The following is a 17,411-nucleotide window of genomic DNA, read 5'->3' as shown; positions in this document are numbered from 1 at the left end:
ACAATGCACACACTTCAGGTACTGTAACCAAAATCCTAAATTTAGGCTACCGAAAATCCTAAATTTAGGCTACCGAAATCAGCTGTTTGTTTATGTTTTTGAAATTCTAGTTTTTTCCATTTATTTTGTCTGATAAATACTCGTATTAATCATATTATTGCTTTTCCGGACAAGGTCGTTTTTTTTATTAATTCTGATATAGATTCTAAGATACTGTTTATAATGTTTTTCTGTATTTGTTTTGTTTTTACAATGCTGGCTACAGACACAGTTGATATACAGCTACTACTAAAATAAATGTTAGCATGCTTGGGCGAGATGGGTATCCGTTTTTTTTGGTTCTACAAAAATTACCTGAAATCCGACAATCTGTGCATCTGACCCAGGATAAATTACGAGTCAGAAAATATCACAGGTGAGCATAACTTGTTAGTAATTTTGCCTTGACCCAAAATACAATCCTGAATGTTGAAATGGTTGTCATCAGAACAGTAAAAAGGCACAGCCTTAGATCTGTGCACAGTACGTCCTTTGCTTCATGGTCCTTTGAACTCCTTTCCTTTGTAACGTTTTGTTGCAGGTTTCGAGCTAGTTCGAACGCAACACTCTACCGCATTTTGGGAGTTGAGGAAAATGCGTCTCCCAAGGATATCAAGGCAGCATTTGTGCGCAGATCGAAAGAGGTGTGTGTGCAGTCGCGTCGAACATGATTTTACTTTCGTTTTTTACTTGAAATAATTATTAGGCTTTAAGGAATAGTTTCTCTATTTGTATGTCTGCTGGTTAGTTGCATCCTGATCGTAACAAAGAAAACAAGAACGCGCAGCAGGAATTTGTCAAAATGTTGGAAGCTTATCGTGTTTTACGATCCGTCACGTTGAGGCACGAATACGACACTGCACTCCGACAAAGTGTGTCAGAAAAAGCACCATCGGAAGAGATCCCACGAGAGGCTGCGGAGAGAATGTACGCACCGGTGGCTCGGGACACTTTTAAAATTAATAATGTACTCGCTAGTCGTTCGAGTGTCTTCTAATAACAGAGTGACTTCTCACAAGTCAGGCTTTTTCTTAGTGTGCTAACTATCACTGGTTGGTGTGTAGTGTAGTAGTAAGTACTCTATTTTACAGGCACAAGGAGGAGGATCCATCTCGCACACGTTACAAAGGTCCCATTTTTGCGAAGGCTGAGTATGTGCCTGTGGGAACTGCAAACTATTATGGGATTAACGGATTTGCAAAAGTTTCGAATAAATGGATGTTGGGCTTGTGCTTTTTGATTGCGCTGTTGGGTTGTTTGATACATTACGGGACGTACCGGTTAGTACAATTTAATCTCCTGCCTGTCGATTTTTTTAGTCTGTGATATGTTAATTCGGCATTTCGTTTAATAGGTATTTAGAAATAAATGAAAAACTTCTCTAAACTGACTGTGAGCTTGGTCTTGTTCTTTAGTTTGTCTGTCGTTTTGCGGAGAGTGGACGTGGAAGAACGAAGCGAAAAAAATGCACGTGAATACGCCAAATTACGAGAACGCGTACTGTAAGTGATGGCACGTACTGTGTTTCGGATTAAACCAGATTTTTGTAGAGTATGACTGTATAAATGGTTCCTTTATCCGTTCACCAGTGGAGGTGAATGGTGTAACTTGCAGCTACGTAATAGAATTCAGTTTAATTGGACTGGACTTCAGTAGGATACCAAAGTGTTGCACAGAATTCTCCACTAAATTGCAGTGACTGTTACCTAATAAAATATATTTTCTAGGTCTTCTGATATGGACAATGTGGCTCTTTTAGAGAAGTTGGCTTTTTCTCACGAAGATAATTTGAAACCTTCCGTGATAAGGTGAACCGAAAGAGTAACGGTGTTCACAAACGGCGATCTTTCTACCTTGTGATTTTTTACTTATTCGGATACTGTACAGTACATCGCTTCATGTTTTGCAGTAAAGAAATATCAACAAATTATTAATATATCGAAACCGGCGAGACATTTAAGTCCATTAATTACGAAATAAAGAGATCATTGAATTGCGATTTGCACACGAAGGATAGAAAGTAAAGTAAGCAATCGGTGCGAATTTCGTTCACACTGTGTGGCAGGCCAGAAAAGAAAACAAGACAGTTTAGAAAATAAATATATAACTAAAAAATCTTTGATCTGGAAAGTATCTTTGGTACATTTAATCCGGTTTCAAATATTTTTCCAAAGGATTCGGGCCGAGTCTTTTAATATGAATTGATGCGCGACGTTCACCTATGTAGACGCTCAAATTTAACTACCAGTAGCCCAGTCAGAGTAGAATTGCCGATGCGGAACTCACTTTGGGCCGGCGAAGTGGCGCATCTTAGCCATTCTTCTACGCTTATCCTTTTGTTGTCGTCCGTATCACAGTGTCGCATGTATCCCCTACCACATTTGCGGAGCCCTTCGCTGGTCATCATATGTTCTTTGAACGGACGCCACTCAGACCGTTCCAGTATCTACGAGTACAATAATTGTATACCTAACCGTAGGTTCAACAATAATACTGCCAAGAGTTAAGTAGAGTAATTTTTGCCTGAAATCTACATCCCCATTTTATGCAATAATTTCGTTCATAACCGTCGGCCGGTTACTATACATACCCCATTTCCATTCGTATCTAGATTCTGAAATTTCCATCGAAGAGCATCGTTTTTGGTATACTGAATATCGACGGCCTTGCTTCTGCAATAAAATCAAACAAACGATTAGCCATTTAATGTGGAACATCACCGTGAAATTGGTTTGTAAAAGGACAACTACGATAGATACTGCGGTCGAAATTCGAATGTACAGAGTAATATGCAGCGGAAGCGCTGAATACGAGACATACTGATTTCTGATTATCGAACTCGTCATTTCCTGGATAAGGTAGGCAGTCAGATTAGCGAGGAAATTATCTTTCCGGGCACCAGGGCAACCTACAATTAAAAAGTAAAGATCGTATTTTTTAAAAATCTCACAATTCCTTGAACGACAATGAGCAGAAGGAATGCGTGAGGCCACAACCCAAATTACACAATACGTATGCTTCTAATGCTTGTGTATATAGATGGTTGTACCCTGTACTGCCCTACCTATTGCGTTCACAAGATCAGTTTTAATTTTTCCTTACAGCGCCTTGACCTTTACCGAGCAAAAAACTGCAGTGACCAACAACGGAACATCGAGTAGTCTGTGATACCTCTCAGCGGTCGCTGAATATTGCAGTCGGGCCGAGCATTGAGCCTGGATGTCTGGGAAATGGGTTTGCCGTTCTCCGGATAGACACACCAACAGAAACCTGTTGCGGCATGACATTGAACTTTGGCGTAGTTGCCACTGGCATCACATTCCGGGACATAGGTGGCCGAAGGATTTCTTCGTTTGTTAAGTAAAACCTTGCTTCGTTCAGCTGCACAGTTAGGCTTTTCTGCAGTACAACACAACAACGTAAAACTCCATTACTGGACGACCCTGAATGGTGACCGTACTTTTCTTTAACAAAGGATCTCGCTTTCTGGCAGAAGAATTCGTCGGCACTACCTCCTGCAAGAAGTCGATGCCGCTTAACCCACTGTCCAAAGTGCCGAATTTCGACTTCCATGACGCTGTAAGTCGGTTAGTTTTTGGATCTCTGGTAAATAACTCGAAAACTTGCTTTCCCACGGGCGGTTTATTCGTGAACATGAGCGACGCTGTCGGCCGGACCGTTATGGTCAAAATCGAATCCCGAGGAGGTTGGCTGGACACAACAGCTGTTGGAGAGCCTCCGCTTTTTCCTGCATTTAGATTCATGCAAAAGATGTAAACTGTTAGCTTTAAAACCTTGTCCGTAAGAGAACCGACAAATATTCATAATTATAATTTCACGCTTTATTTTTAAAAAAGCCTCTATGTATTGCATGTATGAGCATTAATTTTAGCACTACGTAGTGCACACTGCATCCGCAGATCCTGGATAACCAACGAATGGTACTAAATGTTTGAAAGTCTCCGTATAAATACTGCGATACGAGTGTACGAGTATTGCGTACATACAGCACGTACCAATAGTATTGGTAACTCCCAGACACACTGTCCATTCTTCCTGTGTGATGTTTTTATTTTGATCCAAATCACAGTACTGTGCAAATGTTCTAGCACAAGGGCGTGGTCGAATAATCTTTTTGACCATTCTCCTCAGATCTCTCAATTCGGATTTATTTAACGCTCGATTCTGGTCCAGATCTAACTGAGCAAACTTCCACCGAACGATGCGCAGATCCAGGGAAATATTTGCTGTGGCTGCGATTTAAATGTGAAATTAATCACCTTCCCAAAATTACACAAAAATTTATATTTATGCGAAATACTTGTTACGTTCATATAATTATAAAAAAACCGCGGAAATTTCATCCATAATAACTTGCTTCGTTAAAATGCCTACTCTACCGTTGCGGCTTTCTTGTGTCCTGTTGTACTCGGATCCAAATATATGCACCATATTTCTGTTGAAGAGCTGCCGGTCATCCACGCCACAACCTAAAGCAACACGAAAGGAATCAATCATGATTTAGGAGTTCATATGATATTCCCAACATAAAAAGATTGTTGTAATGCAGCCTGCTTGCTTTCCAGCATTATGCAATATACGAAGTACAATATTAATTGGTATTATGCCACTAAAAAATTGTCTGACTGTTACTCACTACGCCGCGCCTTTCTTCCGCGGGACGATCGCTTGTGACTGTTGGCATTCACTGAAATTCGAAACACATATCCAAGTTAATTGTAAACCAAAATCATATCAAAGACTAAATAGTCGCGCTCGAAGAAGAGTTTGTTATATTGGTTTCGGGATAACTTACAATAGTGTGCGCAGTGCGGCCTTTCGAAACGAGCCGACGACCCCGGAATCGGTCGCCCGTTACGCGTAACACACCAGCAATATCCTGTGCCGGTGTGGCACTGTACGCTAGCGTAAGCCCCATCTGGCTCACAATCAGGGATAAAAACCCCGGCTGTCGGCTTCTGTGCCATCTCTTGAGCATGTAGTCGTTCCATATGGCATCTTTTCGACTCTGTCAAAAATGATAGCAAAATACATTCGTTGCTCATAAATCATTACAAACTTTGTACTACTGCAATTTATTTAATATTGTGAAAACTGTGATTTTGTTTGCACAAGTACCCGTTATTTATTAGAAAAGTAATAAAAAAGCTAATTAATCGCTCGATCTGATTTATAGGCAACCCGGTCCTACTTCAAGCAGTTTTGACGTGCTACAGAAATCGTCGGAGCACAACACGCCGTCCTTGGAACGGCATGTTCCAGTATACTTATGGAGACTGTTTTATGTACATTTTCACGTCTAAAATACATGATCTACGCCTCCACGGACCTATATAACGCCATTTTGGCGGAGCTAAAAAACACCCATTCTGAGGACATCTTGGATGAAGAAAGCATGAACATTTTCTTCTCGAACAGAAGTATAACCGGGCAAGTACGAGTACTCACATCTTTTTGCGAGTAAATAAGAAAGTGCAAGAATGTTCTTGAAGTTATATATTGTACTCCAATCAGTATTGTAACGCACGTACCTGGACATTCTCCTGGATGTTTAAATCGCACAGGGTGACCTTCACAAATTTCTCGGTCCAGCTCGCATTGTGAAGCGTACGTCCTTCCATCACTTCCACATATAGCCCGCTTTGGTTCTTTTGAGCAATCGATATCACAGTTTGTGACTTCGTCCGAGCTTGTTGCAGCTAACTAAAAAATTAAAAAAAGGCGAGTGAATTCTGAGCAAACGAAGCCAGTTTTTAGTCTATTTTCCTTGTCAACAATTTCACCACGACTACCTTGCTAATAACGCCAAATAACCTGAAATTCAAATTCACTACTTATTTTTGCCGGCGAGAATGCCAAGCTATTATATCAAGAAAAACCGTAATAAATACACAAAGAAACAACACCCAACATTTCCGAATTCCGAGTACTGTACAAACTTCAAAACCCTTACACACAAATCCCTTTATTACAGATTGTTCTACTAACAAATAATTCAGTATTACGTAGAAGCACCCGCTGGTGACGATTAACGAAGTTTTTATTACTCTTGATACTAAAACAAACAAAATAATAAACTGCTAAACTAACTGACTGGTGAATATGAGTGGTGTCTTCCGGTTATTAGTTTCGTCTTTGTATCTGAGAAAATAGCACTGAAAAACATACCGAGCCTCACCGCAGTTTGTTCGAAGAACTTAAGGTTGTGCTAGCCCCCTGACGCAGCCCCTTTGTGGTTCCGAGGGACTTTTATACGTACTTCGAAACCTTACACGAGGCTCAAAGTGCGTCGGGAACAATTCTATGAGGCAGACAAATTTACAGGTGTTAATTACCGTAATTGTACACTTTTGTAACCTTTCAAGTTGCTGTCATAGGTTTACTGCTTTTAGATTCAGCTTTACCATCGTGAAACGCTTCACATGTAATTTTGTTCGTGCATCATACAAAAGTAATAATATACATATATAAAGAATTTGCACGGTTTATCGCACTCGATTTTTTGTATGTTACCGAAAGCATAGTTTTATTTTCCAATTTAAATACTGCGAGTCGTCTTGGCCGCATGTCTAACTTTCTTCACTAATATGCAAAATACGTATTTAAAACGTATTTCTGAATTTTGTTGAAAACATTCCTTGAAAATGTTGTCGCAGAATGGACACTGGACATGCTGTGAAATCAGCCTGTTTCGATATGTATAATATATCATGGTAATTATCGTACCGCAATAATGTCAATTGAAAACATCGCTTTGGACGGTCTGTCTGATTACTCTAGGTTAAATCGTTTTCTGCACACGTGGCTGTATGCCCAGGTGTCTCTGAATTCAGCTCATAATCGTTATTATGGGAATACGAATGGCCAGCCGCGAGAAAATCGGTTTGATGAATAAACTTTATACACCTGCGACGTTATGCAAAGGCAATGTCAAATCAAATCTTCTGTTACGGCTCACTCGCTGTCTGCATCCCTTTGATGGAAAAGAATGGGAATAAACAAGCTAAGATTCTGCATCAAACTAACGCTGTAACATTTAATGGCCAAAAGAACAATACCACTCAGCTTGGGAAAACACACATATTTACGCTGCTTTGTGCTCGTACGGCGTAAGTCATAGCCAGCAAATGCTAAAAATAGCGGAAGCAAAAGCGTTTTACGTGGCGTGCTGCAGCCAAATTTGCATACGGTTCAACTTGAAAAACTTTTTAGAACAATTTTTCGTAAATGGCTTTCTAACTGCGTCTATATTTTACTAAACCGACTCTTGGAATAATTGCTCCTAGTCAGCGTGAAGTTGTTTTAATAATTAATTATCTCACTGCTATAAAGTGCATCCAAACTTTAGACCGAGCTGGGTACATTATCTGATTCTTCCAAGATTTTTTCGGTGCGTAAGGTCAAAGACTCAAAGATACCGGTCGGTAAAACCGCCGATATTTTCGGAATTTGTTTACGTAATGAGAAATTTTAGCAAATTTAGTGAAAGCTACGTGTACAACTGTTCTTTTCATCTGAGTTAAATTATAATTACTCAGTTCTCTGAATGTTTTTATAGTAACAAAATGCTCTACCGACGCACATTCATGCAGCACTGTCTGTACATGCTTTGTACTCGTACGTACTTATTTCGTACAAGTTGTGCGTGAATGAATAAGTAATTGGAACCTTTTGTAATAGTAATTGGAGCAAAACCTTTGCATAAATTATTATATGCAGTACTTATTAATATTATTGTTAATCGATATCGATGCGCACAGCATCACACTGCTGCAGTTTATGGTAATTGCCTTACTGGCGAAAAAAAACAAGCTTTTTATATATACAGTACTATCGTCGCGATACGGCTTACTTTCTCCCATCTGTCCTTGGCAAATTAGCGAAAATGGTAATATACAAACTTTGGCTGACTAAAATTTTTGAGTGATAGTAGTCAGGTAAATTTTTGAAATCTGTTTAGGAGCGTTCGATTGTGCAACAGAAAATTACATTGCGGCTCTTTTGATGGCAATACAGTATCTCTGCGTTTTGCTTATACCGGTTTCTGAACGAACCGATAAATACAGATAAAGTATATCAAGCAATGAATTGCGCCATTACGACCATACACTTTGGAACGCGTAGCTATTTTCAAGAGCAGAAAGCTTATTTCGTTATCATGCCTTATCGGCGTAAAGGAATTAAATGAATGAATATTGCAGCATTAGTAATGGACGCAGCCAGATGCTTGGCACAAAATTCAAAATTGTACCGAGATGTGGCTCGATGCGTACAGCAGTATTCATCAGCATGGCACATGCAGTAGAAGTATAAATGAATCACGCTTTGTGTATTAAAATCGTAGTCAAAACAATCATAGTCCAAATAATTCTCTAATAAGAAAATAGTTCCAGCAACTTATTCATTCGCTTATTAAAGATCAGTTTTTTTCTGAATAAAAAGGTTAGCATGGAGATTCAGTTAACGTTATCTGTTCCGACTGTTCGGTTAAAACAATCTCACACTGTCATTGGCGGCTTACCACAAAGTTGTGTCTTTCTGTTGAACAAGCAGCTTTAACGCAGGAAAAAATGAGGAAAGCAAACAGCAACCGTTTTCTCTCGCTTGTCCGCCATATAAAAAACGCACTGGTATTAATATCCATTTTTTCCACTAGAAACGGGATAAACTTATTAATCCGCATACAGCAAAACTGCCGCAAAAGCAAAATGGCTTGGACAACAGCATGCCATACATATATGCTGATTCTCTTGGCACCGGCAAAACAATCACTGAATGATTATGTCGATATGGGCTTTAAACAAGATGCGGGCCGGTAAGATTTCAGGACCAGAATCAACTTTCCCATCCAACTGCGAAAGCACTGGTGCCACTCCGTCTTGCGTAAAATGTCTAGACAAGTACCACCCAACTAACTGGCAAACGAATAAAATGGTCCGCGATGCAATTTGCTTCGCCGCTGGTCAACGGCTTCTGCTAAAGATTAATGGTGTCGTATACGGTAGCAGACCGCGCTGTATATGTTGATACAGATGTACAATACAATTAATTAGAATGAAACAATTGGCAAAATCGGGAATCTGAGACTGCGTGGAGCGTTGTATCGTATTTACCTTCGCTCGCATTATTTTAAAAGGAGATCTTTATGCTGTCGAACCAACATCATACAATACGTAATAACACGGCTGGGGAGTCAGTGATATCAATTCACTCAGAAAATAGCCACCGAAACAGCCAAATTTTGCCATCCATTGGACTGATGATATCATGACCGAGCGCGTTCAAACAGGCGTTTTGATGACTTCTTTCAGTAATTTTGCTTATCGGTTAAACGAAATATGAAATGTCACTGATTATCCTTTAAAGTGCACCGCATCCGATATCTTTCTGTTAATGTCCAGTTGTCGTCATTCGTCACAGTACGCTTGACCTATTATAAACGCGGTACACTAGGCACACAATCGCTTATTGAATTATCAGAAGTTCTATTCTATTGCCAAATGGCGGCTCTATAGCTGTTAATACATAAAAATTCCAGTAAGTAACAAGAACTTGTTGTCTTCAGAACTAAAACCTTACATGCATCACACAAGCATTATCTGTTTCAAAAAATATTATATAAGGCATTATCAAAAGCAAAGGCACACTCACTGGTCATTTCATTATCTTCGGACTTATTCACACCAGTAAACTTTTTGTGGCGTCGACATTTAATGCTGTACTCGTACTGTACAATGCTGATCAAGCAGGTTAATACAAAATCCATTGCGGCAATCGACGCTGTCCTGCGTAATTAATCTTTCTAGGTTATCGCGTAATATCAAAACTCCACTATTCTGACCCTGAGATGACATCGATCAAAGAAAACTGTGCCACTTTAGTCTAGTGACTCTAGTCTATATAGGAAGACAGAGTACCTACCTACGGTAGGACCTCAAAACTGTTATATTGTATTGTACATAGCTGCTTGCTGCTCCATAAAATAATGGGTACTGGACAGCATTTACCGGCATTTTAGAAAAATGACAGTTTAATAAGTCTACATAAAACCAAGAACAGTAAATAACGGTGCTATTTTTAGTAAATAACTTCGAAATCCTTTCAGTCCGTAAGCTTCTTTCAGCTTTTGACCTTTGTTCGTGTCCGTTTATCATTACCTTTTTTTAATTTGAAATTGGTTTTCTTGTGCACGCCCACAAATAAAGATTTGAATGTTTACAACTTTACACCTGAGGACTAAATCGTATCGAGATTTGAACTACTTTAGATTTTCTACGTACCTATCTACAACAGATTCACTCTGCAGGAAAGTTTTTTCTAACACAAAAATCTGCGACAGTTTAAAGTTTTGCATCGGCAACAGTGGCCGCAACACACTACTTGTCAGGTGTCACCGATCCAAGAGGCGGTCGCCGGACCGCCGGTAGTGAATGAAAATTGAACAACACGACTTCACATTTCACAACACGCCAACCTTATTCCATGGTCTGTATATATACAGACCATGCTTATTCGTTGAATCATTAGTTGCTCTAGAGTAAATACTTACAATACAATCTTAACAAAACTTAATCAGTTTCTAGAATCTAGTGTACAATACACTATAAAACATGTAGCATTTTTTCAGTTTTTCTTTCCTTTTCTGTTTTACCTTATTTCTGAGTTGTCGCTTTTCACGTTTTGCGGAACACTTGGGTGACTTGTTGCTGCGGGCTGACGGTGCCATCTTGCCACAAAGAAGGCCTCGAAATTCTGACGCAATATGGAAAATCCTGAAAAGCCAGAAAAATCGAAAGCCCAGCAGCGTGCGGAGCGTCGTGCTGTACAGGTACCGGGGATAATCTTTTCGTTTGTCATTAGGTACTGTACGAATTCACCTGGTTTATCACTTACTGTTTCGCAGGAGGCGCAAGAGCAGCTAAAGCGGCTGGCAAAACAGGAGCCTCCAGCGCCAGCCCCATCACGATTCCCGTTCCCGAACGTCAGCCGTCTCCGGTCACTGTTCCGAAGCCCAGTCCGAAGGCCCAGCTGTCTGGTAAATTCTTTAGTGGCTAGCTGTTTGCCTTTCACAACGCCAGTGATTGAAGCTGAATTGGTGATAGAATCACGAGGCACTCCGCCGCAAACGCATCTGACGAAATCCGCGGCCGCTGCGACTAAGCCTGCAGTGCAGTCGCAAAGCAGCGTTAACGAAGCCCAGCGCCAACAGCTGAACGCCATTCGACAGCGGAGTTTCAATTCGGAAACGGCCAGCACTACCATGGAGGCTTCTAGTGCTATAGCCACATTGGGAATCTTTTCGCATTTGCCATTACCTCACAAAGGCGTCGGGCATTTGACCAAAACACTCAAGTGAGTGAATGTCAGCGTTACGCTGTTATTTTATGTACTCTGTAGTTTGTACCGATTTCAGTGTAACTAACATTTGCGAGGATTTCATGAAGAGAAACGTACTTTGTTATTACTCGTTTTAAATTTCTGGCATTTCTTGTTAATTCTAGCCGATTAAATCCCTGATAACAAAATAAGTATTTTTAAGCGAATGGGTTTTGTATTTCTAATTGGTTTTCACTGAAATCATCGGTAACTGTTTCCGCAGACTTCACTGAGAACGGTCTGACTGCCTCAGTTTGCCTGACAGTTAGTCCTGCCCGTGCACACTAATATTTGCATTATTCGCAGTATTTTAGAAAGGGATTTAGATTTATCAGCAATGTCTATGTATTTTAGAAAAGGGTCGCTGTATAAAGTTTGCTGAGTATAAGATGAGTGATAAATAGACTTTTTCCATCCTTTTCCAGCTTCTCCTCCCCTACAATTCACCCAGCCATTGTGAAATTGGGAATACGTTATTCCAGCGGTGTTATAAGCGGATCGAATGCACGTTGTGTTGCTTTGATTGAAGCGATGAAAGAGGTACTCGTGTACATAAGGGGAATTCGATGTTGCATTTAGCGAAGATGCTTTACGTGGATACCGATGTCGATTACTTATCTAATATCTACTCTGAAAATTTTGAAATCTTGGTTCTACAGCTGTGAATATAATTTGCAATGGATTTATTATAGTGAAATCCTGATAATATCCTTACTCGTACTTTTCAGGTGATTGCTGATTACTCTACGCCAATGAACAAGTTTCTGTGTCGAGACTTGGAATCTTCCATAAAACCCTATATTAAGTACGAAGAAAAAAGGGAATACTGCAGTGGTAAAATATATGATGTGGAACTTTTCATTTGTTATTATTTTAGTTTCCTTGCTCAGTGCCGACCTTTGTCAGTAAGCATGGGAAATGCTATACGCCAAATCAAGTGGTTGATTACGCATACACCCGCGGAAATGCCCGATACGGAAGTAAGCGAATACGAATTTTGAATTGATTATTGATGCGTCGAATGTGTTCACGCTAAAATTAGTAATTTCATTCGGTCTTCTATTGCACAGGCAAAAGCTCGGCTGATTGAACAACTTGATCACTACGTGGACGAGAAGATAGTTTTGGCCGGGAAAGCCATTGCCGAAAACTATGCTGCGGAAAAGATTAACAATGGCGATGTCATTTTGACGTATTCATGGTAAAAGGAAACTTGCAGGCATTCATATGCAAAGCTGTACAGTACTTCCGAGGGTCAAAATTTATATACGACCTTACGTGGGCTCTTTAATTATTTTAGTTCTTCCCTGGTGACAAAAGTTCTGCTTGAAGCTCATTCCAGAAAGAAAGCTTTTTCCGTTGTTGTTGTGGACGGTCGCCCGCGAAATGAAGGCAAGAGAAATATGAGTGGCTCAGCTTTATGGGTTTCTGTTCGGCTTTTCTGGAGTTGAAGATTTTTTATTTTTGACACTCTTTTTATTTTAGCCGTTGGAATACTTAAGGTCGTTTTAAAGTTTATTTTGCGGTAGAGATAAGTTGCCGTATTTGTAAAAACTGCTCGTAAATGCAGGTCGGGAGTTGTTGCGGAGACTGGTTCGGCATGGATTAAAATGTTCATACGTCCATATCAACTCGATTTCATACGTTATGCCGGAGGTATTGTAAAGCAGTGATAGTGGGTATAAATTACGTAAATAATTTAAGTAACAATTTTTTGACAGGTATCAAAAGTGCTCATGGGCGCGGAATGTCTCTTAGCCAATGGTTTTGTGATGTCGCGTGTGGGAAGTTCTCAGATCGCTTTGGTGGCCAAAGCCTATAACGTACCTGTGTTAGTATGTTGCGAGACATACAAATTTTGTGAGCGAGTCCAGACGGATTCCATTGTGCATAACGAACTGGGTACGTTAATTAAATCTCATCGTAATGTCACATGTGGAACGTTCTTTTTTATTTTTTAATTAGTGGCAGAAAAATGTCGTTCATAATCTTGAGTTCTACAGCAGTTGCGCTATTTAAAACTGACTGGGCCTTCATTTTAATGCGCAGGTAATCCAGACGATTTGCGCGTGCCTGGCATGTGGCCGGTGGAAGAGGAACCGGCTATGATTTCCAGACTAAATCTAGCCTTTGATGTCACACCTCCTGATATGATTACGGTGGTCATTACAGAAATAGGAATGGTACCTTGTACGTCAGTTCCCGTAGTTTTACGTGTTAAACATGCTCTTATCAAGTAGTAAGCGTCTTATGTCTCTCATTAATTCTCGTATCTGTTGGATGAATGTTGTATACAATATCCCAGCGTTTTTTATTAAATCGGTTGTATGGTCCAGTGGAACGTAATTTCTTTTTCAAGCACAGATGTTGTGAATGGTGTTGTATAATTTAATATTACCTACTGCGCTTCTAAACCAGCAACAACAACGAACGATTTTTATAATTTGTAAATACAAAATTCACCTTCGAAAACAAAGGAACAAGCTGCATACTATTAGGCACGGAATGAGCATTCTACCCGACAGTTGTAAACTTTAAACCGGATCAACATACAAATGTAAAAACGTCCAAAACCACACAAATAGACCAGATTTCTCTAAAAGTTATTTTCGTGACCCGTTACGATATACAGGTTTCCCGGAGCAGAAGGACTGCCTGCCGGTTTGCTTTCTAAAACAATTAGCCGATCCGCACCGATCAGTCGATAAACTTTACTTTCATCGACTATGTCTTGGGTTATCTCATCCATCATAAAACTTCTTCCTTGCATCCCTCGAGAATGGAAGGCTAAAATGCTGTCCGACAGGCAAACCAGTGAAGAAATCATAAAATCAAAATGAAATTCACTGGTCGTCACTGCGTCGTCTTCTTTCATTCGTCCCTCACAATCTGTCAATTTCACAACATTGTCATGGCAAAGAGCCACTGTTCTTTCGTCGATCTGGTGCATGTTGACTACTTCCAGGTAGGCATTGCTGATGGACGACGCTTCCGTATTGGTCACTGTGATGAATGAATGATTGAAATCCACAATCTCAAACTGCGCGCCTGGATCGCCGATAAGCGGACGAACAGCCGTGCACACTACGGGATACTCCTTATCCGTCATCAGCATATAAAACGTATTGAACGGCGAAGGCAGCATCCAGTCCACCTGACGAAGCATCATAAACTTGTTCATTGGTTCATACCACTGCATCAGAATGATGTTGGTTGGCATTGCGGCTGCCAAGTATTTCGATCCATTCAAAGAATTCCTTCCAACACAACACCGCAAACACCCTTTTGTCTCAGCAACTTTGGACGACGTGATAAATTTTCTCGGCATGAGCTTCTCAGGAAATTTATTCATGGATAAAGAGAATTTATTAAAATTCCGCCCGTGCAACGATACCAGATCGTGCCGGTACAGATGGGGAGTTTTGCCGGAAATGGACATTAACACATCTTTATGCACATGCAGCCATGTACAGCGCCGACTATGCAGCATATCCATGGCCAGCTCATGGAGTTCATTCAGGTTTAACGTGTACAGTCCCTCTTCTGCTCCAATCAGAATATGCTGGTCACGGGTAATCGGATGCACCCACGAGACGGCTGTGTTAATGTGCAAAGGGCATTCATTAAAAACTTTGGTAAAACATGCACCCATGTGCACCCGGGGCGTCGGAGGTAGACCATTGGCCTGGAAACTTGGAATACTGTTATTCTGTCGCTCTTGTAGCTTCTTCTGCTGATGTTTTCTTCTCGGTGGCGGCGCTGGTGGAGCGGCAACCTCACCTTCTATCCATTCAGCGTTCAAATGAGGATCTGGACCAGCCATGCTCGATGGACGTCCGCCAACCCGCAAAGTCCCACCGTATTCGTCTTCGTCTAGATAAACGTCTTCGGACGTACGCACGACGTTGGTTATTAACTGAGATGGTAGCACAGGAGTGGAGACGGGCCGTGGCTGATTATGCACCGGACTGTTTACCCGTCGTGGTACTGGAGGCGCGGGCGGTCGCACCAATGTACCATCGGAAACGGGGCCTAATTCAATGTCGCCCAAGGAAGGAAAAATAACCGTTTCCGGGCTCCGCTGATCCCCATTGGACCTGAAATGTGCGAGCACCGGGGCAAAACTGGGCGAGTTTTTTCCGTTTTCACCATACGAATCGGGTGGCTTTTTGGACGGAATGCGTTTAAGGACATTGGACAATACCGCGCCTTCGTCGTCATCCTGCTCGTGGACACTACCATTCTCACTGCTAGGTCCACGGCGCGGATTCCGGGCCTGATCGATGAGGTCACGACCCAAGGCAAATCCCAGGTTACCTTGACGGACGAAGGTGTGCTCGAGCAGTTTGTCGGCAGTGGGGCGTTTTTTGGGATTGCGGGTCAACGCTAATTTAACAAAATTCTGATAGTCTTGCGACCATTTCAATCGATCTTTCAACTGAGGAGGTTTGTAGCCGCTTTTAGAAAGGAGGTATAAGGCACGCATCGGATGCAGTTCAAAAAGCGGAGGTTGTAATTCGGCAAGTTCAATGGCAGTAATACCCAATGACCATATATCACACTGCTGATTGTACCCTCCTTTCCGTTCCACGGCGGCTATTTCAGGGCTCATCCTGAAACCATTTTTCATCAGTGCAAAACAAATCAATGCAGAAAATGTCACACTTGTGGAAATAAAATAAATGCGTAAAATTAAGTATATTATGGCCACTTAAAACGCAACCAGATGTATCAGGGAATAGGGCTAATTCACAATTGCATCGAACTCCATACCAATAAAACATACCAGTAGGGAGATCCAATAAAACTTTTCCTTTTGCTAAGCGTAGTTGTAATCTGGGCCGAAACGCCAAAATCAGCCAGCTTAACTTCCCCTTCTTCCGTTAGCAAAATATTCGCGCCCTTAATATCCCTGTGCATTTTGCCCATTTGGTGGAGATACGCCAAACCCTTCAGCGTCTCCTTCATAACAAACGCCGTGTGCTTCGGGCAACGGCCCAATAGCATGGTAAACATCCTGCAGAGAGCCTCCCGAGCAGAACTCCATGCAGATCCACAAGCGACTCTGTCGCATATAGGCACCATAATACGCCACAATGTTGGCATGATTCAGTTCCTTCATCACCACGATCTCCTGCAGAATAATACTCAAATCGTCCCCCGGCTCGAATTTGATGATTTTAATGGCGGCCAGCGACGCACTGTTGATGCGACGGGCTTTGTACACATCTCCGTATGTCCCGCCGCCGATACGCTGGAGGACTTCGTACTCCAACTGCGGATTGGCCCGCGAGATATCGTTCAGAGCTGGATGATTCATCGTGCTCGGACGGGACGAGAGTGCAGGCGGAAAACACACAGCACAGCAACGCCGATCGTCTCTGTGAAGAAAAACCGCACAAAACGTGAATCACTGACAACGAACGTTTTTGGCACATCTGTCGCTTAATAGCAGAACGAGAAGATCAATCATTAAATAAACAACGGCGAGTTTTATTTGTTTGAACAGCCTCCGATCGATGCAGTACGGTCCAGCAACGACTAGCAAGCGGATGTGATGGCCAACGGAAGTTGCAAACAAAGACAAAGGCAAAACAAAAAATAATATCTGCCTTTTGATTTACACATTTTTAGAAAAGGCATTAGTGTATGTAACCTACACTGCGTGAGATAAGGTATAGTACCTCTTTCGCAACTGATAACCTTAAAGACTCAAGTGCAAATTATGTTACGGAGCACGCATCCTCAAAATTCCATCAGGTTATCAGACAAACATCAGTCATGTAATCCCTATCGATCTCATGAAGTAATAGTATATCCCAGACACAGAATTCCTTTTACGTTGTTTCATAAACTTTAGTAATTTTAAATTGCAGCAAAGCTGTTAAATAAATTCCTGCCAAATGCGAAAACAAAAGTCACGTGTGTTACTTGTATAATTTATCGCAAATCTATTAGAAAACAATTTTCTCTCC

General features: G+C 41.2%; 4 protein-coding genes across 10 annotated transcripts; 2 read left to right on the top strand and 2 right to left on the bottom strand.

Moving 5' to 3' along the window:
- The first annotated feature begins 101 nt into the window (after positions 1 to 101).
- Positions 102 to 2,046, top strand: LOC129586304 (dnaJ homolog subfamily C member 4-like). Its single transcript, XM_055479447.1, has 7 exons — positions 102 to 174; positions 305 to 415; positions 581 to 683; positions 788 to 966; positions 1,131 to 1,319; positions 1,455 to 1,541; positions 1,767 to 2,046. Exons 2-7 carry the CDS (start codon positions 306 to 308, stop codon positions 1,849 to 1,851), a joined length of 753 nt encoding a protein of 250 aa, XP_055335422.1. The 5' UTR covers positions 102 to 174; position 305; the 3' UTR covers positions 1,852 to 2,046.
- LOC129586303 (SPARC-related modular calcium-binding protein 1-like) lies at positions 1,898 to 10,130 on the bottom strand. 7 transcript variants are annotated; one of them, XM_055479441.1, is made up of 13 exons: positions 9,982 to 10,130; positions 8,582 to 9,490; positions 5,592 to 5,763; positions 4,856 to 5,068; positions 4,697 to 4,747; positions 4,440 to 4,529; positions 4,056 to 4,292; positions 3,500 to 3,787; positions 3,211 to 3,438; positions 2,860 to 2,947; positions 2,630 to 2,711; positions 2,326 to 2,485; positions 1,898 to 2,258 (listed from the first exon to the last, which is right to left on the bottom strand). In XM_055479441.1, exons 2-13 carry the CDS (start codon positions 8,741 to 8,743, stop codon positions 2,185 to 2,187), a joined length of 1,845 nt encoding a protein of 614 aa, XP_055335416.1. In that variant the 5' UTR covers positions 8,744 to 9,490; positions 9,982 to 10,130; the 3' UTR covers positions 1,898 to 2,184. The 7 variants fall into 7 exon arrangements, with proteins under 7 accessions (XP_055335416.1, XP_055335419.1, XP_055335417.1 ...); XM_055479444.1 differs by lacking the exon at positions 9,982 to 10,130 and having other exon boundaries at positions 8,582 to 8,712; positions 8,795 to 9,711; XM_055479442.1 differs by lacking the exon at positions 9,982 to 10,130 and having other exon boundaries at positions 8,582 to 9,036; positions 9,174 to 9,711.
- Positions 10,131 to 10,822: 692 nt separating this feature from the next.
- LOC129586209 (translation initiation factor eIF-2B subunit delta-like) lies at positions 10,823 to 13,767 on the top strand. Its single transcript, XM_055479279.1, has 11 exons — positions 10,823 to 10,888; positions 10,921 to 11,095; positions 11,163 to 11,412; positions 11,862 to 11,976; positions 12,165 to 12,241; positions 12,314 to 12,416; positions 12,507 to 12,637; positions 12,737 to 12,828; positions 13,007 to 13,092; positions 13,158 to 13,338; positions 13,486 to 13,767. The coding sequence occupies exons 1-11, from the start codon at positions 10,823 to 10,825 to the stop codon at positions 13,674 to 13,676; spliced, it is 1,467 nt and encodes a 488-aa protein (XP_055335254.1). The 3' UTR covers positions 13,677 to 13,767.
- Positions 13,768 to 13,810: 43 nt separating this feature from the next.
- On the bottom strand, positions 13,811 to 17,232 carry LOC129586198 (mitogen-activated protein kinase kinase kinase kinase 5-like). Its single transcript, XM_055479263.1, is given in 3 exon segments — positions 13,811 to 16,049; positions 16,223 to 16,423; positions 16,425 to 17,232. Coding segments are annotated over 3 exon segments (2,550 nt in total). The 5' UTR covers positions 16,757 to 17,232; the 3' UTR covers positions 13,811 to 14,032.
- Positions 17,233 to 17,411: the final 179 nt, after the last annotated feature.

Source organism: Paramacrobiotus metropolitanus, unplaced genomic scaffold (genome assembly GCF_019649055.1).
Source record: "Paramacrobiotus metropolitanus isolate TYO unplaced genomic scaffold, Prichtersi_v1.0 Parri_scaffold0000020, whole genome shotgun sequence".
Lineage (NCBI taxonomy): Eukaryota > Metazoa > Tardigrada > Eutardigrada > Parachela > Macrobiotidae > Paramacrobiotus > Paramacrobiotus metropolitanus.
This window is presented reverse-complemented; position numbering and strand designations above follow the sequence as displayed.

Excerpts from the sequence above, each read along its gene's own strand:
- LOC129586304 (XM_055479447.1), top strand. The coding sequence starts at position 306 with ATGCTTGGGCGAGATGGGTATCCGTTTTTTTTGGTTCTACAAAAATTA. Across the intron at positions 684-787 it reads TTGTGCGCAGATCGAAAGAG|TTGCATCCTGATCGTAACAA; the intron begins GTGTGTGTGCAG and ends TCTGCTGGTTAG. Across the intron at positions 1,542-1,766 it reads AAATTACGAGAACGCGTACT|GTCTTCTGATATGGACAATG; the intron begins GTAAGTGATGGC and ends TATATTTTCTAG.
- LOC129586303 (XM_055479441.1), bottom strand. The coding sequence starts at position 8,743 with ATGCGGATTAATAAGTTTATCCCGTTTCTAGTGGAAAAAATGGATATT. Across the intron at positions 5,764-8,581 it reads CAGAAAGACACAACTTTGTG|TTAGCTGCAACAAGCTCGGA; the intron begins GTAAGCCGCCAA and ends TTAATTTTTTAG. Across the intron at positions 4,293-4,439 it reads GACACAAGAAAGCCGCAACG|CCACAGCAAATATTTCCCTG; the intron begins GTAGAGTAGGCA and ends TTTAAATCGCAG.
- LOC129586209 (XM_055479279.1), top strand. The coding sequence starts at position 10,823 with ATGGAAAATCCTGAAAAGCCAGAAAAATCGAAAGCCCAGCAGCGTGCG. Across the intron at positions 13,093-13,157 it reads TTTCATACGTTATGCCGGAG|GTATCAAAAGTGCTCATGGG; the intron begins GTATTGTAAAGC and ends ATTTTTTGACAG. Across the intron at positions 13,339-13,485 it reads CATTGTGCATAACGAACTGG|GTAATCCAGACGATTTGCGC; the intron begins GTACGTTAATTA and ends TTTAATGCGCAG.